This window comes from Tamandua tetradactyla, chromosome 4, assembly GCF_023851605.1.
Source record: "Tamandua tetradactyla isolate mTamTet1 chromosome 4, mTamTet1.pri, whole genome shotgun sequence".
Classification (NCBI taxonomy): Eukaryota; Metazoa; Chordata; class Mammalia; order Pilosa; family Myrmecophagidae; genus Tamandua; species Tamandua tetradactyla.
The window spans coordinates 100,170,131-100,192,776 of record NC_135330.1 but is presented as its reverse complement, the minus strand read 5'-3'; the positions used below and the strand labels follow the sequence as shown (position 1 = coordinate 100,192,776).

General features: G+C 39.1%; 1 protein-coding gene across 2 annotated transcripts in view; it reads left to right on the top strand.

Annotated features, from left to right (window-relative positions):
• Positions 1-20,302, top strand: part of COG6 (component of oligomeric golgi complex 6) — an 84,758-nt gene extending 64,456 nt beyond the window's left edge. Inside the window, exons 16-19 of one of the 2 annotated variants that reach the window (XM_077158030.1) lie at positions 3,836-3,943; positions 4,900-4,953; positions 10,903-10,982; positions 18,671-20,298. In XM_077158030.1, the coding sequence (XP_077014145.1) occupies positions 3,836-3,943; positions 4,900-4,953; positions 10,903-10,982; positions 18,671-18,818 (390 nt within the window). In that variant the 3' untranslated portion in view covers positions 18,819-20,298. Of the gene's footprint in view, positions 1-3,835; positions 3,944-4,899; positions 4,954-10,902; positions 10,983-18,670 lie in introns of both variants that reach the window. The other variant, XM_077158031.1, reaches the window with a different exon arrangement.
• Positions 20,303-22,646: the final 2,344 nt, after the last annotated feature.

The following is a 22,646-nucleotide window of genomic DNA, read 5'->3' as shown; positions in this document are numbered from 1 at the left end:
CATTTTGCCCTTCCCTTTTTTGGTCAAGAAGGTTTTCTCATTCCCGTGATGCTGGGTCCTGGCTCATCCCCAGAGGTTGGGTCCCACGTTGCCAGGGAGATTTATACCCCTGGGAGTCATGTTCCTCATAGAGGGGAAGGCAAGTGAGTTCACCTCCCTGAGTTGGTTTAGAGAGAGAAGTCATATCTGAGCAACAAAAGAGGTTCTCTTGGAGTGACTCTTACGCATAGTTCTAAGTAGGCTTAGCCTTTCCCTTGCAGCAATAAGCTTCACAGGGGTGAGCCCCAAGGTTGAGGGCCCAGCCTGTTGAATTGGTTGTCCCCACTGCTTGCAAGAGTATTCCAAATTCCCCATATTTCCTCCTTGCTCCCCACTTCCCCATCCGGACTTTACAAATGCTTTTTTATTCTCTGCCCACATTGCTCTGGGATATGTTAGGGCATCACACTAATTTATACAAACCAACAGTATATCACTCCCTATTCAAAATTACTTATAATTACGGTGTTCAAGTAAACTGACCATACAGGTTAAATTAGGTAATGTGCTACCCAAAATATAAATTTTCCCCCAAATAAATATCTCTCCCTTTGGTCTCACACAGAGATTGAAGTTTGAAAATTTGGGTCATATCATCCTTTACCCAGCATTCTGATTTTACCTTCGTCCTATCCATATCAGCTTCATTCATATCTCTACATGAAGTCTTACTACTTTTTCAGCTTTTTTAACATTTGCTGAATGGATTAATGCTGACTTATGTAGCTTCAGTGCACTGACTCTGAAAAGAAGTATTTATGTGACCAGGTTTTATATACCAATAGTTCGGTATCTCAGAATTTAGAAGTATCAGTTACAATTCCTAAATATATGTGACTGCTGTACAAGCTTGCAATCTAGGAACCTTTACAAAAGACCCCAACCTGATAACATGCTCTCAACTTCAGTTCTCTGAGTTTGTATATTATAGTTAGTCCATATGAATGAGGCGTGATAATATTTGTCTTTTTGTTTCTGACATTTTATTCACTAACAGTAAGGAACCTTATTATCCTTAAGGTCCATTCACCTAGTTGCATGCCTCACATAGTTCTTTTTCTACTTCCTCTCTCACCTTCCACTCACTTCTCATTCCCCAGAAACTTGTATATTTATCCTTTCCATCCTCCCAATATAGTTTCATTGCAATTTATAATTACACTGATATTGTTTTAAATTAATGACTATTGTAAAACTGTTGATGTCTGAGCCATGAAATGAAGTATAATCTTTTCTTGCACAACTTTTTTGTTTTCCAAGGAACTAATAAAATTATTTTTTTTTAAATTTCTTGAATTTTGCTGTATTTATCTCTAGTTCAATCCTAAACACTCTGCTGTTTGTCTAAGTCTCTTCTCAAGATGTTCACATTTATCATGTGCTTTTTAATTTGTTTTATCACCAATTATTTACATTTCTGAACTGTTCTGTAGTCTTTTTTTCTGCAGGGTACAGAGTTCTTTCTATGTATGTTAAATTGAGTCTGTCTGTTTAAGTTCTCTATTTCCTTGCTTATTAACCCCACCCCAGCCCTAATTGGATGTGTCAGCTGGCTTTTCCACGTGCCTGTCAGCATTCTCTCTAGAAATATCCTTAGCCAGATCTTTGTTATTCCATGTGATATTTCCAGTCATTCTACCTCCAGATGCTCAGGTCCCCTCTCTCCAGCCTCCCCTGACAGTCACCTTGAGTGGCTCTTGTGAGAGGACACGCCCAATCTAGCCTGCATGCTCATTCTGCTTGCTGATGTCCCCGGCCAAGGCGAGTCACTTGAATGTTTTTTATTTTGAAGCTGCTGTCCTGAGCCCATTATATCTCTTGTATCAGTCCTCTAATTTATTTCTAAGTCTCTTCATATAAATCTACTTCTGTAACATTTACTGCTAATATTTTTCTTTCAGACCATTTATTTGGTTGCTTACAGAAACTCCTCACTTTTCTCTTTCAATAAATGTTCATGTTTGCTTGTTTTTCTTTGATTTCCAGTGAGTTCTTTATAGGCTAGAATTTTACTTCCTTGGGCAATACCTTGAAAAAATATTAGAGAACTGCTGATCTTCAGTCGTGTTGCTTCAGAAAAATATGCTTGTTTTTTATTATGCAGATTGGTTTCCTCTTAGATTACTAAAATTTCTGCATCAGTTGGAATTCTTTTTATGAGAGAGGCGGGGTTCAGCCACTGGAGTTCTCGAGCTCCAGCAAGCATTGTCACAGTGACAGGTATGGTGGTTGGCAGTATGAGCGGCTGTCCATGCTGGCCACTTTCCTGCTGAGGAATGGAAGGATGGCCTCTAGGCTTGGCACTGTGCTGGCAAACAGAAGTTGGGTGGGCGTCCTCCCACCAGAGGGTGCTTCAGTCCCTCCGGGTGGGCCCCTTCTGTGGCTTTGCCTCATTAGCATCTGGTGGCTTCCCCAAAGGTGTCATTGAGCAGGTAAGCACAGGCTATTCTCACCTGCTAGCCAGCTCTCTGTAGGCAGGACCTGTATCTGGAGCCTTAGCCACTGCTCCTCTGGACCTAACTTTCCCCGGTTATAATAGGCCTGCTTCCTCCTCAGCCCGGTGGGTTTCTTCCCATGTAGCCACGTGGCCTGTGCTACTTGTTCAGTCCTAGAGGGGCGAGGATGTTAGGAGCATTAGGCCCTTGTCTCCCCCATATTCTTCTTAGGTATTTTCTTTAATACTGCTTTTGCTGCTAGTGTTTTTTACTTGTTTTCTACTTTTTACCAACTTTTTAAAAAAACGTTTTGTTGTGAAATATAGCATATATACAAATAAAAGAAAGAAAACAATAATTTTCAAAGTATCCTTCAACAAGTAGTTGCAGAACAGATTTCAGAGTTTGTTATGGGTTAGCATTCCACTATTTCAGATACTTCCTTTTAGCTGTTCTAAAACACTGGAGGCTAGAAGAAATACCACTACAGTGATTATTCAGCAGCCATACTTGTCTGTTAAATCCTGCTTTCTCTGTTATGCCTCCTCCTTCTCCTTTGATCCTTCTCCCAGTCTATAGGGATCTTTGGGCAATGCCCATTCTGACTTTTTTGTGTTGAGAAAGGGTGTAGACACTGAAGGAAAGGGGGGATATAATTAGTTGATAGTCTTGGAGAGGTAGTCCCTCTGTATTTCAGGATTCATCTGGCCTAAGATCCCTCTGGAAATGATAGGTTCCAGGAAAGCGAACTTAGTACATGAACCTTTTGTAGAGTCTCTGTTCTCATAGAGTCTCTGTTCAAGCCCTAGGTGTTCTTAAGAGTTAACAGAAGTGATCCTAGTTAGGGTTTAGCAGACTATGGCATCAGCACCGTTTAACTGAAGCTTGCATAAGAATAGCCTTCAGTTAGCCCCTTGACTCTATTTGAGCTCTCTTAGCCACTGATGCCTGATTTTATTATGCTTCTTTTTCCTCCTTTTGGTCAGGAAAGTATTGCAATCCATGGTGCCCAGGCCAGACTCATCCCCGGCAGTCATGTCCCGCGATGTCAGAGAGACTTTCACCCCTGAATGTCATGTCCCACTTGGGGGAAGGTTATTACCAGCTTTTAAGAGCTGAAAAGCAACCCAATTTTTTTTGGCTAGTGGGAAATCCTCATTAGTTATCCTTTAAAGTAAGACTTCCTGTCCCTTTCTGGATGACTTTTTCCTTGAAAGAGGAAAAAGCCTTTGTTACGTAAGTAGCCCTTTTGCCACATAGTCTGTGTCACGCCAGAGAACAAATCCAGGGTAATCTCCCTCTCCACTCACCAGTTCTTTTCCTCTTTTAAAATGCTTTCTTTCTATTGTGTTCTATTTTAGATTGAAGCACATTTGGACACACTTATCAATGAGCAGGCGTCTTACATTTTAACTAGAGCAGGCTTGAGTTACATCTATAACACTGTACAGCAGCATAGACCTGAACAGGTAAGCACAGGGGTGTTCCTCGGTAGAAAATGGTCGGCTTAGCATGTGGGCTCTAGATCCAGACTTTGCACTGCGACCTCAGCCCTACTACTGATCCCTCTATGAGGCTGGGAAGGTGACTTTGTCTCTGTATCCTTGTTAGTGGGCTGGTGGTCCAGTAGCATCTGAGTCATAGGGTTGTTCTGAATATTACAAGAGTTAATGAATTTCTTGTTTCTGGATGCCTACCTGAAGTATAGTAGAGTGCCAGAACAGAAATACTACCTGTTCTTACTGCAGGTAGCCTTTTAGGAATGGAGATATACCAACACTAGCATTGTAAAACATGTAAAGAATAGTTACACTGGTGAATTTTTCAGAGTCCTCTATTGCTACCATTTAATCTCATGAATAGGTTATCTTATAAGCAGCATTCATCCTCTTTTGATGTAGTAAATTGTGTTCTGTTATTTGGGAAAGGTAATCACTTCTGGGCTCGTCATAGGATCTTGTTAAATTATGAAGCTCTAGTAGACACAGATAAAGGAGTGGTGGGAACCTTAGAAGATTTTTCCTTTTGCAGTAGTATTAAGCAAATTTCTACCGGTGGAAACCTACTCTGCCTTTCTAAAGTTAAAGTGAAACTCTTCAAGACTCCATATCTTCTTTTACTAACTGCCTTGTTGCTTTTTTTTTCTTGCTGGTGAGTCAAACTGGTGTCAGAATGTTTCCATTGTGAATAAAGGTCTTTACCTCTTCCTTCCTCTAGCAAGTATTATATATATATATTGCCTTCCTGCTGGTCATTAAAAAAAACAAACAAAAAAAAACAATCAAGTCATAGTCCTTTCTCTTGTCCAAGTTAAGAGATGAAGAAATAAGCCAAGTGGGTTTCCAATCACTAATGGACCATACTGCATAAGTGACCTGAACTGTGTATCACCTCTTGTGCATTTTGTTTCTTGCTCTTTTTTCAGGGCCCTTTGGCTCATTTGCCCAACCTGGATTCTGTGGCTCTGAAGGCTGCAATGGTAGGTGCATAAGAAGCATTCAGTTTGGGTTTCTTGGGTACATTGCTATTACTCTTTGTGTGAGATAGTTTTGTCATGTGTGATAATACTTATCTCCTGATACCCAGAATTTTCATTGGGCCCCAAATTGATGACCAAACAGGTACGCGTTTCTGTAACTGAGGAGGTGGGGCCAAGACTTATGCTCTAAGAATTGCCCATATTCCCTCATGGTCTTGCCCTTCCTCTGTTTATCCAGTTACATTTATTGATCTCCTGTCACGCACTTCCCTGCTGGGAGCTGGCGTGTCGTGATGTGGTTCCTGTCACCTTGAAAACATGACCACTCTCCTTCATCTAAGTCACATTTCAGAAACAACAATGCAGGTTGAAAGATGGCTACACATTAGGACACAGACTCACCTAAGAACACTTAGTAAATGCACAGTCCTACCTGTGTTCCCATAAGCACATTCAGTTATTTGACAGGAAAAGTTTAAAAATCTAAGCTTGTTAGTAGCTTTAAGAAATCAGAGCATACAAGCAGATATATGGGTGTGTGTTTGCAGAACCTGTTAGCTGGGCATTGGCAATGCTGTGTAGATACCGGAGGTGGATTTACTCTTGGTTATAAAAACAGGTGTTTATTGTAAAAAATTGAGGGTGTCATTAGCTCAGGTTTATTTGTTGCTCATTTACCTCTTTTACTTCTAATGATGCATCTAACACTTTTTGATGTTTAAAGACTTTGAAAATTGCTATTGGGCCCCACTTGGGCCTTTCAGTTTAAGTGCCAAGATTATGTTTTTCTTTTTTTCTTCTTTGTTAAAAGCCCCATTTTTCCTTTCCATTTAAAAATTTACACCAACCACTCTATTCCGCCCCCCCTCTAAAACTTAAGAGTTTGGGAGCTTTCATACCCCAAGAGAAAGCTCCTATCTTGCTGCTCCCCAAGATAAATTCAGAAGCCTTCTTCATTTTCAAAGTTTTGCCCTCATGGGTAAAGAGGAATAACAAACATGAAGAAGTTAAGTTACACATTAGGAGACACTTATTTCCGTGATCTTTGGTTTATAGTTCTTGACTGCTTCCTGACGTGGTGACTGAGGTTAGATTCCAGTCTTGAAGTGGCAGTTATCTTGAATGTGGGAACCATTGAACCTCCAATTTACTACCTTGTTTTCAAGGGAAAACCTTTCAAGAACTCTTTCTGCATGAGCTCCCTTTCTAACAGGTATCTGCCACTAGCACATGCTGTGCATACACACCGCTTGGTTCAGCGACTCCTCTGCCACTGGCCTCCAGCTCGCAAGGGCAATCAGTCCCTTTGGCAACGCTCTGATAGCGCTGATAGTGGTGAGCACCCCTGCAGCGCACTTGAGCATTATGGAGCATCCTTAGTGCTTCTTGTGCCAACTCTAACCACACTGAGAAACTTTACTCACCACACTGCACTGCCTGTCCCGAGTGTGCTCCTCGTTCACAGGTAGAGCTTGCCATGGTGGCTTGACTGATGAAGAGTCCTCTAGGATGGCACTTTCCATGGCAGAGCTTAACTATCTCTTATCTCACAGAGCTAAATTTATTCAGGGATCCTGGGGAAAAGTACTTTTACTCTTCCCTTCAAACCCTAAATAATTCTGAACACCATTTGTTCTAGTTTGCAAGCTGCCGGAATGTGATATACCAGAAACAGCATGGCTTTTAAAAAGGGGACTTTATTAAGTTGCAAGTTTATAGTCCTAAGATTGAAATGATGTCCAAATTAAGGCACCAACAAAACGTTACCTTCACTCAAGAAAGGCCAGTGAAATTCAAGGTTTCTGTCGCAGCTGAAAGGGCACTTGGCAATGTCTGCTAGGTTTCTCTCAGACTTCTTGTTTCATGAACCTCCCCTGGGGGTGTTTTCCTTCTTCTTGTTTCATGAACCTCCCCTGGGGGTGTTTTCCTTCTTCATTTCCGAAGGTCTCTGTCTGGGTTGGCTCTTATGGCTCTAAAGCTTTTTCCGAAATGGTTCCCTCTTAAAGAGCTCCAGTAAGTAACCCTACCTTGAATTGGGTGGAGACACATCTCCATGGAAACCATCTGATCAAATTACCACTGACAATTGGGTGGGTCACATCTCCATGGATAATCAAAAAGTTCCTGCCCAGCAATACTGAATGAGGATTAAAGAACTTGGCTTTTCTGGGGTTCACAACAGATTCAAACTGGCACATCATTCAACTGCAAACATTTTGGAGTTTAAGGATTAGCATTGTTGCAGGGTATTGAACCCTGGTCAATTTTTTAAAACAGCCAATATCCAATTTAAGTAGAATATCATTTCTATTAGTAAATGATATTAAGAGGACAGGGGAATGGACTCAACCTTTGTTAGTCGTCTACCCTGTCCTAAGTAGTTTAGGCACATTTCATCACTAACCATTTAATCCCCACAGCTCCCAATGAGTTTGAGGATACTTTTCCTGCTTTATCAATGAAAAAACTGAGAGGTTTAAAAACTAGCCCAGATAAGCCTACTTAAAAATTAGACCTAACCTCTCTCTCAGCCAACATGACAAGCAAACTCACTGCCCTCCCCCTCTGTATGTGGGACATGACTCCCAGGGGTGTGGACTTTCCTGACAATGTGGCACAGAAATCCTAGAATGAGCTGGGACTCAGCACCAAGAGATTGAGAAAACCTTCTCAACTGAAAGGGGGAAGAGAGAAATGAGACAAAATAAAGTGTCAGTGGCTGAGAGATTGCAAACAGAGTTGAGAGGTTATCCTGGAGGTTATTCTTACGCATTAAGTAGATATCACCTTTTTAGTTAAGGCATAACAGAGAGGCTGGAGGGAACTGCCTGAAACTGTAGAGCTGTGTTCCAGTAACCATGTTTCTTGAAGATGATTATATAATGATACAGCTTTTGCAGTGTGACTGTGTGATTGTGAAAACCTTGTGTCTGATGCTTCTTTTTATCTGCCTTATGGACAGATGAGTAAAACATATGGATTAAAAATAAGTAAATAATAGGGGAACAAATGTTAAAATAAATTTAGTAGATGTCACTTCACAGTCACTAGCATGGCTATGATCAGAAAGAGAGAAAACCAAGTGTTGGAGATGATGTGGCAGAATTGTAGTCTTCGTATATTGCTGGTGGGAATGTAAAATGCTGCAGCAGCTGTAAATGGCAGGTTGGCGCTTACCAGAAATGGTAAGCAGAGTTATGCTCTGGCCCTGCGGTTTCACTCCTAGCCAAATGAAATGGAAGCATATATCCACATCAAAACTTGTATATAATTGCAGAAATGGGGAAATAACCAGAATGTCCTTTAGTCAATTAATGGATTAAGAAGATGTGGTCTGTCCATAAAATGGAATGTTATTTGGCAGTAAAAGGGAATGAAATACCACTGCGTGCTACAACTTGAATGACCCCCAAAAACATGGTTCAGTGAAAGAAGCTGGTTGCAAAAGACCACATATTGTGTGATTCCATTTATGTGATATATCTGTAGTAGGCAAATCCAAGTAGATTAATGTTTGCCTTGGCATATGGGGAGGAATACATGCAGAGTGACTGCTAATAGTTGCAAGGTTTCTTTTTGGGGTTACGAAATGCTCTACATTAAATTTGTGGTGATGGTTGCACAACTATGAATATCACAAAAATCTTTGGATTGTATATTTTGAATATATGGATTTCATGGTATAAATTATATGTCAGTAAATCTGTTTAGGGAAAAACAAAAACGAAAAACTGCTCTGGTGCTTCAGATGGGGTACATAGAAGGACTGGGATTCATACCCAGGTTTTCCCAACTCCAAAGTCCTTAGCCTTTTCAGGAAACTGTGCTACTTTTACATAAGTCCACTCAGTCGCACCTTAGAAGACCAGCAAACCAAAGTGAAAACAGTCTGTGAAACTGAGGACTGGAGTTTACTTAATATATTGTGTCTCCTTTCCTGTGGTTTGTGTGCCCCTTGAGTCAGAAGGCTCCTGGCACTGTGAGCAGCTGGGTGTCAGCCAGCAGAGTTGATTTCAAGCCTTTAGGGCACCCATAACCAGTTGTATCAGCCAGCAGGGACTGTGAGCCTTTAGGCAACCCCATGGGAGAAGTGACGTGGCTTTGCCACCCCCTCCCACACCCCTAGACTTGGTGACACTGAACACCGTTCCCTCTAAAGTTATGTGTTCACATTCAACTCAGTAATCATGCTTTACAGTCTGTATGTAATCCCTAGTGGAAACATATGTCCACATACAGGCCAGTACATGAATGCATGTGCTAGCATATGAGCCAAAGACTAAAGAAATTAAAACGCCCTTCACTGGTGAGTAGACCATGCAGTGGAACATTCTCAGAATAAAAGGAGTGACCCCGACATGTATAACATTGTGCTAAATGTAATGAGCCGACACAGAATCCTCTGTATCATGTGATTCCCTGTATGTGCTCTCAGAGATCTGGAGCAGTAGTGCCAGAGAGGCCCGCAGGGCCCACGGGGGTGTCCTGGGGTGCTGGGAAAACCTGTCTTTAGTACATGGTGGCCACATAATGCATGTCTGTCAAAGCTTACCAAGATGTGCACTTAAAATGGTAAATAAAGCATCAATAAAAATTTTAAAAACATATAAGACTTTGTTCTTGTTTATCATCTTCTTCCTCCTTCCCCATCTCTGTTTCATCTTTCTTTTCTCTTCCCATTTTGTGTCGACTTTAAAACCCTGTCTGTTCCTAATCTGTTATTAATCATCTTGACTTTTTTTTCTCTTTATTTGTGCCCTCTTTCTATTTTGCTCTCTTGTTTAACCAGTCCTTAGACTCAGTAAATGTGTGTTTTCTCCGTTTCTCTGCTCTGAGTTGTGCCATCACATCCGCTGAAGTAGCACTTTCCCTTGTGTTCAAATTAGACACCATTTTTAAAAACTGAAATTTCATTTGAACATCTGTGATTTGTCCTAAAAAAATTTGAATATTAAGAAGTGTATTCCAGTAATGCCATGCATTGATTTTGTACAGATCCAGAATTTGGGTGTCAGTCCCTTCATCTGTGCATGATGATTTCACTTTCTGACTTTTCCACATTCCCACCTGCATCTTGTTTTATTGCCTCCATAGTCCAAGGTGCCGCGTTTGCCACCTCGTTGGCGTCCTTGTCCCTGTCCCTAAAACTTAAACCATGTTCCTCCCCCACTTAACTGCAGTGGTTCCTTATGCTTTCATGACATGACCTAAACTCCTTACAAAAGCACGCAAGCCTACACGTACTGGTCACTGCGTCTCTGACCTTCCTGTTTCCCACTGTAGCATCTTCATCTGTGAAAACACATCCCCTCTGCCAGTCACACCTGCTCCTCTGAGACCCCTCCTCAGCCACCCTTTCGTGTGAGATGCCTTTGCTAAGTTCACTAGCAGGTCCTGTCCCCCTTTTTATGCTTTTATAATTTCTTTATGTTTTCTCTTTCATGCATTTAACACCACTTTTGTTTATATTTTTATTTGTTTAATACATCTCTTCGTAGTCCATAAGCTTAAGAAGCTAACTTTGTAATTCTCTTGCTCACCATTATATGCCCATTGCCTACGACAATCCGTTTCAAAAGATAGGTACTCAATAAATAATAGTTGCAAGAATGAACAAATCCAGCGTTGCAAGAAAGTAAGGTAGACTTAAAACCTGTGACTCCACTTCTGGTTAATATTACTTGAAAGCTTTGTGAGGAGTATTAAATGAATGGTTTGGACTTGGGGTTTTAAAAGAAGGTGTAGCTAATACTGACTATATTAAAAAGTTGACAGTTTTAGAGAGTTTTAGGTAGGATATCCAAGAAAACTCATTTAAACACAAAAAAACAGTTGTTGAAAATATGTTCTTTCCTCCCACTAAGATTTAACCTTGTAAGAGATGGTAATGTTGGTGATATGTCAGCAGGTAAATGTGCTTCATATTTTGCATTTCTCTGTTTCATTTAGGTTCAGTTTGATCGTTATCTGTCAGCCCCAGACAACCTATTAATGCCTCAGCTAAACTTCCTTCTAAGTGCCACCGTGAAGTGAGTATTTTCTGTTCCAAGTGTTGGTAAAAGTTCACATATTTTTAAATACCAGGTAAATTTTCTGGGGGGAAAATATTTTCAAGAATAGGAAATTTGCCCTTTAGTAGCTGTAGTTCTCCCCCTTTTTTCTGCTTCAGCAGCCCTGAGAAGTGCTGTGCCCTGTCAGAAGTGGCTTCCAAAAAGTGCAGGCTCTGCAGCTCCTCTCTTCCTGTCTGAGGCACAGGGTGGGCACCACAGAGATCTGACTGCACTCTCCCTGAGTACAGGTCCAAACCCTCTGATTAATACAGTATTTTAAAAAAACTAACCTTGATGCTGTTTACCCTATGGAGCCATAATACCAAGTATTCTTATGCTAGCAAATTTGTCAGAATTCTGATATGTCATGGAAGAAAGAAGAGCAATAAGATACTCATTATACAATGCAAATAAAATAGTTTATGGACTATTTTGGGCCTAATAATTTCTGTAGGTAAATTTTAAAATTGTTCTGTGTCATTTATTTATCAGGGTTGTATCTGGAACAAAGGACCATATGTTAAATATTAGAATATTATTATTAGGAGAAACTAAGAAATCATGTAATCTGACTTCCTTGATTTTAAACATATTGACAAAATTGTCTAAAAGGAGATTATTTTTTTCTTCCCAATTTAACCAGTTTTGTATAAAGTGCTTTCTGTGTACTAGGCACTGAGGGTTAAGGTTTAAAAGACAACTATTTTGTCATTATGAGTTTGGATTCTTGTGGGAAAATTGGACGTGACCAAAGATTTAAGTCACGATAGTGCAAGAAAGAAAGAAAGCTGTCAAACTGGAAGGACACTCCTCAACTTTTTTAAAAAGAGGTTGTTTCTTTCAATCAGTAGGATAGGACTAGGGGGCAGGCAGAGCAGGAGGTGGTATTGGCCCAGTGTGCTAGGAATTTGGTTTCCCTTAGGATCAGCAAGAACAGGAGAGGCCAGTGTCCCTCAGAGGTGGACTCAGGGAAGTTCCCCAATATGCCTAGTGCTGAGAGCATCGAGTTCAGTTGTTTATGACTTTTATATTTTTTTCCCCTAAAATAGACTGTTCTTATAAAGGTCTTAATTCTTTCTGAAAACTGGAATTCTAAGGACCTCATAGATCATAAAAGAAACTACTACAGTTTGGGTATTGTTTCTTAAATTACTTAATTTTTCAACCAAATACCTACAGTGCTGTTCTTTTTTTTTTTAATTTAACTACATCTTTCAATATTTAATACTTAAATATTCAGTTGTTTGGTACCTCACTAAATATAAAGTATACCATTAGTTTTTTCATTATATGTTGTAGGAAAATTTAAATGAGTTTTTAAAGGATAGCGAGAAGCCCAAACACCATAAAAGAAAAAATTGGCATATTTGACTATATGACATTTTAAATTTTTATACAGATAAACAATTTAAACAAAGTTGACATATAAACAAGGTGGAAAAATATTTGCAAAATATGTATCAGACAAGTTATCCTTAATGTGTTATCCTTAATATATAAAAAGATCCTACAAATCAGTAAGAAAGAATAGAAAAATGGGCACTGTATGTTTGGCCAGTGCAGAGAGGAAATGCAAATGGCAGGTGAAATATATGAAGAGATCGTATATTAGTACCCATCAAGCAAAAATTCCCCTCTGCACTGCCCTTAACCCTTACCTTCTGTTGCTGTGTATTTACTTCTTTGGGGAATTTCATATAAAGTGAGGTCATACAATATTTGTCCAAACTCATTTTGAGTTTGTGTATGTGATACAGTTATCTCAAGCTTCATGTCTAAAATTGAATTTTTGCTCCCAGCTCTCCAAACATTCTCCTCACTTTTATTTGCATTTCAGTTAAGGGCAACTTCATTCTTCTAAAAACCTTGGTATATATTTTTCTTTCTCTCTGACCCCACATATAGGACTAAGGCAAATTCCATCTCTTTTTCCCTCAGTATGTTTCTACTCATGAACAGTTCAGATTTTTTTCATAATCTGTTCAAGATTCAGAGAATCTCAGTAGACCAATATTCGTAGCGGTATAGAAGACATAGTTCCCAAAAAGCACTACCATCAAAAGTACTGTCAAATTTGAACAGATCTTTAAGGAATAGTTATGTAAAGTGCTTTGGAGCATAGAAATAAGTGAAACGCACCTTTAATTATTTTGGGATAACATGTCTCTTTTGTCGAACTGGAAAAAAATATAGAAATAAGAAAATATCTTATTCTATTTTTTTGGTTTAAAAAAAAAACAAAAAAACCCTTAATAAAAACAAATCAAACATGCCGTTTCCCTAAAAGAACAGTACACTGTGGCCAGAGGAGGCAAAGAAAAACCTTTTCTGTAACTCATTACATTAGACCAGTTAAAAATGCCATGTGACCGTCTTGGAACATTCTGAAAAATATTTGAAAATACTTAGTACTTGTTCTTGATTTAACAACAGAATTTCATAAAGTAGAACTAGAAAGAAAATCTACAGCAAATATGCTTAATGATAAAACCTTAGAAACATTTTCATTGACGTGTGACCTAAGATGTGCTCACTTCCACTCGCTTGTCTGGGGGTCCTCGCCAGTGCCCTGTGACATGGAAGGCTGACCTGGGCCAGATGGTGGCCTCACGGTTGTGGCATTTCTGATGTTTATATTATATTATCTTTAAGATAAGCCAAATGCGAGTTGTTCAACCAATCTGTTATTCATAAGCATATTATTATCTTCCTAGATTTTCAAGCTTAAACTTTTAACACCTTTTTTCTTCTGTGGCACATTTGATTGCACTCTTAACTGTGGTGCTATAATAAAGCTCAGTTTTAGTGATCACAGAACCTGAATGTTGAAATGACTATTTTTAGAAATGCTGGGTTTATGGTAATGATAAAAGTTGTGTCATGTTGTTATGGCAACCAAAATTCTAAAGAACTGATTAAGGACAAGCTCAGTGATTTTCTGGAAGTAAGCAGTTTATTGCTTATCACAGCACATTACTTTAAATATTTATTTAAAATAGTTAACTTCTATGAACACATTTTAAAATAAGGATATCATCTCCATTTAGTTATGCATTCATCTTTATTAGGATTTTTTAAATTAATAGGTTGTTATGACACTTTGGCATTTTTAACTGGACAGGTTGCATTTCCCACTGTTTATTGTTCTGATGCATGAGTAATTGAAAAATGTTGCCTTTTCATAAAATGCTGTAAATAAGCTGATCTCCAATTTTTTTCTATATGATTTTCTGCATGCTATTTTTAATGCATGATAATTTTGCTTGATATATGATAAGGTGGGATAAAGCTATTTTCTAAGGTATCTAAGAGATATTAAGGAAAATTTTCCAAAACTTGGAAATAAGCCAGAAGTATCTGGGAGAACGTGTCCTTTCAGACATGTTCTGGAGCCTTGTTTAATAGGGCTCCCAGCAGTTATTTAACTTCTGTGTTTAGGGAAATACACCTTTGTTTGAATCTGTATTTACTATTAAAGGTCCCAAACTGTGCATAGTTACTTGTTAACTTGTAGATTCTATCTGGTAGAGGTTATGGTTCTCCTTGCTTATAGGATGCTAGCCAGCTTTGCATCTAACCTGAAGATTTTATTATAACATGCCTTTTTAAATGCTTGTAAATACCAAATTCCTCAAAACGTTTGGTGATCTGTCATTACCATTTTGTCAGTTTCTTCATGAATGAATTATTAAGTTTTTGACGTGTGTTCATTCTTTATTTGTATGAGAGTTATGATTGTAGCTTTTAAGAATTGTATTGGGAGCTTACTAAACTGTCGGAAGGCCCACCTAGCACCACTAATTTTGATGAAGTCCCATTTATTTTTTCTTTTTACTGCTTGTGCTTTTGGTGTAAGATCGAAGAAATCATTATCTGACATAAGATCCCGGAAATGTGTTGTAGGAGTTTTATAGTCTTGGTTCTGATATTTAATTCTAGTCCATTTTGGGTTGATATTTGTATATGCTATGTGATAGGGGTCCCCTTTCATTGTTTTGCATGTAGATAACCAGTTCATCCAGCACCATTTGTTGAAAAGACTATTCTTTCCAATCGAGTGGACGTGGCATCATTGTCAAAAATCAGTTGACAGTAGCTGAGAGGGTCTATTTCTGAACTCTTAATTCAATTCCAGTGGTCTGTACGGTCTATTCTTGTGCTATACCATGCTGCCTTGATCACTGTGGCTTTGTAATAAGTTATAAAGTCAGAAAGTGCAATTCCCCCAACTTCATTCCTCTTTTTCAGATGTTTTTAACCTATTCAAGGCCCTTTACCTTTCCATGTGATTTTTTTTTTTTGTATGCTGTATGGCGGGGTTCCCATTTCATTTTTTTTTCCGTATCCCCTTATTGTACCATTTGTTGCATTTTAATTTTTGTTTTTCATTTGTTTGCTTGTTTTTTTGTTTGTTGTTTGTTTTGGGGGGGAGTGCATGGGCCAGGAATCAAACCCAGGTCTCCTGCATGGCAGGTGGGAATTCTACCACTGAAGTACCTTCACATGCCCCTTCCATGTGAATCTGATGATTGGCTTTTCCGTTTCGTCAAAGAATCTTGTTGCAAGTTTGATTGAAATTGTGTTGAATTTGTAAATCACTTTAAATGGAATTGCCTTGTTAAACAATATTTAGTCTTCCAATCCATGAACACAGAATATCCTTCCATGCATTTAAAGCTTACTTGATTTTTTTTAGTGTTTTATAGTTTTCTGCATATAGGTCTTTACATCCTTGTTTAAATTTATTCCTAGATATTTGATTCTTGAAATTTGATTTTTGAAATTTCCACCTTAGATTGTTCATTTCTGGTATATAAAAACACTGCTGATTTTTGCATGTTGATCTTGCTCCCTGCCACTTTGCCATGTTTGTTTATTAATTCTAGTAGCTTTGTTGTAGATTTTTGGGCACTTTCTATGTGAGATATTTCGTCTGCAAACAAAGTTTTTCTTCTTCCTTTCTAATTTGGATGTCTTTTATTTCTTTTCCTTGCCTAATGCTCTGGCTAAAACTTCCAGTATGATATTGAATAACAGTGGAGACGGTGGGCATCCTTGTCTTTTTCCAGGTCGTAGAGGGAAAGTTTTCGGTCCTTCCGCATTGAGTATGGTGTTAAGTGTTTTTGTCAAGAAAGGATGCTGGATGCCTGTGTTAGATTCAGTTGTCAACTTGGCCAGGTGAGCATACCTAGTCTTGTTGCTGGGGACATAAGCCAATGGTACATGAACCTCATCTGTTGCCAGTTACATCTGCAGTCAGCTAGGAGGTGTGTCTGCTTCAATGAGTGACGTTTGACTTAATTGGCTGATGCTTAAATGAGAGATTGCAACATAGCACAGCTAAGCAGCTCGGCATTCCTCATCTCAGCACTTGCAGCTCAGCCCAGGCCTTTGGAGATGCAGAAAGAAGTCACCCCGGGGAAAGTTGTTGGAACCCAGGGGCCTGGAGAGAAGACCAGCAGAGACCATCCTGTGCCTTCCCATGTAAGAAAGAACCTCAGTGGAAAGTTAGCTGCCTTTCCTCTGAAGAACCAACAAAATAAATCCCCTTTTATTAAAAGCCAATCCGTCTCTGGTGTGTTGCATTCTGGCAGCTAGCAAACTAGAACAACGCCTTTTCTGTGTCAATTGAGATGATCATGTTGTTTTTCTCTTCAGTTTGTTAAGGTCATGCATTACCTCAGTTGATTGTCTTTATGTCAAACCACTCTTCCATACCTGTGATAAATCCCACTTGATCATGGTGTTTAATTCTGAAGTGTGTTGTTGGAATCAGTTTGCTAGTATTTTTTTGAGTAGTTTTCATTCAAAAAATAGTCATAACAGATATTGGACTGTAATTTTATTGTCTTTTGGTATCTTTATCTGGCAAAGTATTGTATGCCCCTTTTTTCATTTCTGACTTTAGTTATTTGTGTTCTTTTTCCGTTGTCATTCTAGCTAAAGGTTTGTCTATTTTATTGATCTTTTCATAGAGAGCCAACTTTTGTTTTTGCTAATTCTATTGTTTCTTTATTCTCTATTTCATTTATTGCTGCTCTATTCTTTGTTATTTCTTTCCTTGTGTTTTCTTTGGGGCAGTTTTGCTGTTCTTCTTTTAGTTCCTCCAGGTTTTGCAGTTTGATATTGGTGTTAGCTCTTTTTTCTTTTTGATATAAACAAGTATTTGGGGCTTTAGTATTCCTTCTCTGTACTGCCTTGGCTGCATTCCATAAGTTTTAAAATCTTGTATTCTTGTTTTCATTTATCTCAAGCTATTTACTGATTTCCCTTGTGATATATTCTTTGACCCGATGGGAGTTAAAAAACACACTCAGTCGTGTATTTGTGGATTTTCCAGTTATCTGCCTATTAGTGATTTCCGTTTTCATTCCATGGTGGTCAAAGATACTTTGTATAATTTCAGTCTTTTTAAATTTTTGAGCCTAGTTTTCTCTGTCTAGATGTTCTATCTGTTGATGAGAGTGGTATATTGAAGTTGAGAGAGCATTTTTGCTGAGACTTAAGAGCAGTTATAAATGGATGTGAAAGTCATTCTAGAGAAGTGGAGGAGAGAGACCAGAGGGGGACCTATGGTCAGCCCAAGCAGGATGGAGAGAACTAGAGTTGCATTGGAGTAGTGAAATAGAAAGCATTTTTAAATGATAGATTAAGGGGGGCTGACTTCTCTGAGACTAAAAGAAGCCAGTGAGAGTCCTCAAAGACCCTTTGTGAGGTAGAGAAACCTGCCAACAGCAGTGTTTGTGATGAATTGAAGGCGAAAGTGGGAAGATCAGCTGGAGTGTTTTTAGTGTTTTCCAGGCTGGCTTTGCAAGGGCCTGAGCAAATGGGGCAGTGTGGGGCTGGTGCCATGAACAGAAAGGTGGCCTTGTTGGTAAAGCTTGAGAGGCAGTTTTCTCATGTATTTTTAGAAGAAATAAAAACTAGTGTTTCATCACTAGGTCCAGTGGTACATGAATAGTTGGAGCAACTGAGGGTTGATGTGGGGAGTAAATGCCAAGATAACTTGGAGAGTTTGTGTAAGAGCAGCAGCCCTAACACTGTTTTTCTAACTGGATAATCTTTGAAATATTTGCAAGACTATTTCTTTTATTCTCTTTCATGTGCTTTTGTAGAACTGTATATTTGTGAGTATGCTATGATTTGTTGTAGGCAAATGTCATGCTATATTAGCCTGATTATTTATAAATAAATAGATAAAGAGGGATTTGGAGATGTGCTTGTTAGTGAAGGAATTGTTGGTGAAAGGACAGTTTATTGTAAGTTTATTGGAAAAGATGTGTTGATAAATTTGAATACTTATAAGCGTCTTTCTTTAAGGTTAATGTGTGCTCAGTTGCTTTTGCAAGATGCATACCTTGTTGGTGGGTCACAGTTTCTGTTTCTAGGTTAGCATTCCACTCTATGGCAGGCAGTGCTCTAGCCCTAAGGAAATTTTATCCATGAACAAAAGACCTACTAAAAAGAATGTAATACATAGATCAATAAACATACAAATGTTTTTATCCCAAACCAAGACAAATAACTTGCATAGTTGTGCAGTGATGTTTAAGTAGTATGTGTGATACTTATGAAAATGAAATATGTTGATTCAAACATTAGCTTTCTTAAAATTATTAGTGAGCGTTTTCCAGTCACGTGCTAACATGTTGTTTGTTTGTCAATAGGGAGCAGATCATAAAACAGTCTACAGAGTTGGTCTGCAGAGCCTATGGTGAGGTGTACGCTGCTGTGACGAACCCCGTCAATGAGTACCGTGACCCGGAGAGCATCCTGCATCGATGGCCACAGCAGGTGCAGGCGCTGCTCTCCTGAATGCCCAACTCACCTGTGCTGGCGGAGTGCATTGTCCCTGTCATACTGACTGTCTTCCTGTTTCTCAGTCTGTGCTTTGAAGTCTGATAGCGAGTGTTCTCTTTTTATCCTAAGAAGTTTGGTCACAGTAACGTGAGTAAGTGACACGTGTGGCCCCAGTTTGTGTGGCTCTTGTATTGGAGCCAGAACACGGCAGTTTCCTCTCTGTTCTGGAACATTTCTGTGTGGGAAAGGCAATACAAAGGATATTTGAAGGATTTTTTACTAGACTAGTTATAAATTAATGGCAAATAAAATTTGTGTAAACATAAGAATTAGTAGTGTTCAGGATATGACCCAATAAAATGTCTCATTACCTGAAGATTTCTTTGCTTTCTTAATAATGTGAGTTGGCACATGTAGTTACTTTTTTTGAACCGGTCCTTTGTCTCTACCCCTAAAATAACTGCCCTAAAAGGGTTGTGAGAAGAGATAAAGATAACAGATTGTGCGGCTGATGGACATGGCTGTGAATCGCCTTCTGTTTTATTTAGTACGTAGAACATAGTTAACTACACACATTTTTATGTAATTTTCGGTATATACTCAGCCAAGAGTAAAAACGAGGGAGAGGGTGAGCCATGGTGGCTCAGGAGGCAAGAATGCTTGCCTGCCATGCCACAGGACCCGGGTTCATTTCCTGGTGCCTGCCCATGTGAAAAAAAAAAAAACGAGAGAAGTCCTTTGAATAGAGCGGGTCCCTCTGGTATCCATGGACTGGCCTCAAGGTGTAGCTTGGATCTCTTAGGGAATCTTGGGTGCTCCCTGCCTCTTGGGGTGAGCATCCTGAGTTGTGTGTCACTATAGTGTTTAAAGATAGGTGTTTGCCATATAGCGTGGATCCTAAACCCAGTCAAGCACAGACCAAAGATGCGATGAACTCCATTTTAACATTTGGAAAGAATTGGGGAGGAGCAACCACAGGTGCATGGGTGGCCTCTCCCATAAAGCTCCTGGGGCTCTATGTTAGAACTCCCGTAAGAACTCTGTGTCATTAGTGACTCTCCTTTATTGTAGATTGCTGGAACAATTTGTCTTCATTTTTTGCTTAATCTATAAAAAAAGGTAGTAAGTCCCTAAATTTTAAGTGAGAAAACTGACACTGAAGGAAGAAAGTGTATAAATTCTTAATATTTTGAAAAGTAGGAATGTAAAATTAGCATTTATAATAAATTGTATGATATGTAACATAAATTAGTATTCAGAGAACATGGCCATTTATCTCTCTTCAGTTTATAATTGCTTATATTAATACAGTTCTTTTGGAACAAGAATATCTCATCTGTTTTAGTATAAGTCTTATTTTCAGTCTTTTCCCTTCAGTGAAAATGTGTGATATATAAAAGAATATAAAGTGTAATATAAATCAAAAGCTTAAACTTATATAATTTAATTGAGATCATTAATGAATTCCTTTACTTTCAAGAAGAAATGAATTTTGCTTTTTTCATGGTTTTCTTGAATAAAATATTAAACAATTTTCAGAGCAGTGATCATTGCAGGATTTTTGTGTATTTCATCAAAGTGTTTTTAGAAAATGTGCAAATACAGAAGGAAGTACAGTACAACCCAGGACCCAGCTGAGGTGACCTGTGGACGGATGGCTGGCAGAATGTGCTGACAGCATGATCTTGAGAACTTAGTTCAAAGGACTTTGGAAGTGGTACGACAGCAGCATAATGCTTAGAGATGCTGTGTACTTTATAGTTTGCATTTTAAACTGCTTTGACTTGGCATAAGTATAACCTTATGCATGCAAGCCCCTGGTCTTCATAGAGAAAAGGTATTTGTTTGGCAGTACTCTCCTCTGGTTAAACCATCTTTTTTCTTTCTGTGTTCCTATACTTGAGCAGGTGGATGTTAGCTGGGAAAAATCACATACGTGGACCAGTTGGCTTTACCTTAACTTCATAATCACGTTCTTGAAGTGAGCAGTCAGTTTTGCTCTGCAGTTCTCTGTTTCTTTGTTAAACTTACCTTTGTCCGTTCCACTCCTCCTTACTATAAGTGACCTTCATAATTCATTGAGAAATAGAAGCTTCCAGGCTTGTTTTCCTCCCTGCATCTTTTCTCCTCTGGTGTTTGAGATGAAGTTCCTCCTGTGATGGCTGACCCATTCCTTTGTACTCAGGATCCCTTTATCTCTCACGTCCTTAGAGATTTTTCTCTGAGTTACTTCATTTTAATCAACAACCTCTGCCCTCTCACCACAACCTAGAGGGTGGAGTCAGGTGTTTCAAAGCTCGATCCATCCAACTTAAGATGTGAACAGCCAGCAAGAATAGGCAGAAGCATCTTTCTCAGTGTTCCAGGAAACAGGTGAAGGACTGCAGTAGTAGGATGAACGCTGAATGAAGAGCAAGGTCACTCACAGTGCCCTGGCTGAGTCTTCCCCAATGCCTCACCAATTCAGTATGGAGCTGCCTGTGCTTTCAGCACAGGTCCTTGTCCTGGTTCAGGAGGGAGCATGGTAAACCTCATGCACATACTGGGAACGTGGATGTCTGGTACAATCTGTCTAGGCTCTGTCCCAGAACCTGCCCTATGTGCAGAAGGTCACTCATGGAGCTCTTGAACAGAATGCTGTGGGCAAACAGACAAGTTGTGCTGCCTGGAGCAAGGGATTGCTTATTGCAGGATACACAGTGGAGGATCCCAGACTAGGAAAACTGTTTCCTAGGGAGGAGGGGGTATTCATATCCATGTAAGTGGGATTTGTGGGACCACACATGCCCAAGACAAGATGCATGAGCAGAAAATACCAGGGAGGCTGCTATGCTTTGGCCTGGAGCTACTCTCTAAACTCATTGCATGTATAAGCCCTGAAGTAAGCACTCACAGCTCTATTTGCAAAGACGAAGAAAGGTATTTTCCCTTCCTCCTTCCCCACTTCCTTCCCTGGCATTCAAGGAAAGCTCTGTCATAACACTAGCTGTATACAAGCCTAAGTTAACAGAAGCCTCAGAGTCTAAATTCTAGCAACAACATGCTAAAATAACAAAAAAGTCCACGTTTAAACAAAAGATGGCAATATACAGAGAAGCAGGAAGCGATGGCCCAGGCAAAGGAAAAAGGCATTAGAAACCATCTGTGAGGAAGATCAGACCTGGAGCATCCCAGACAAAAAGTTTTTCTGTAAGTCCTAATTATCGTCGAAGAGCTAAAGGAAAACATAGACAAAGAATTAAAGGAGGTCAGGAAAACAATAGATAAACTCAGAATTTCAATAATTGGAAATTATGAAAAGGAACAACACAGCTGAAGACTAGAGTAACAAATTTTAAATTCCCTAGAGATGTCAACAGTCAGCAGATTGTAACTAGCAGAAGAAAGAATCAGTGAACTTGAAGATAAGGTAATTGAAATCATACAACCTGAGGAGCAGAAAGAAAAAAGAAAATGAAACAGAGCCTGAGGAACCTGTGGGACACCATCAAGCATACATACGCTGGGAGTTCCAGAAAGAAAAAAAAAAGAGGGGCAGAGAGAACCCTCAAAGAAATAATGATTGGAAGCTTCCCAAATTTCACAAATGACAAGAATATACACATCTGAAATGCTCAATGATCTCAAAACAGGGAAATCCCAAGTTGACTGTTGAATGCCAAAGATCAAGAGTTCTGAAAGCTGCAAGAGAGAAACATACTACGTACAAGGAAGCTTCAATAAGATAAAATACTGATTTCTTATTGGAAATTACAGTTAAGAGGGCATTGGAATGACATATTTAAAGTGCTGGAAGCTAAAAAATGACAACCAAGATTTCTATGTCTGGAAAAACTGCCTTTC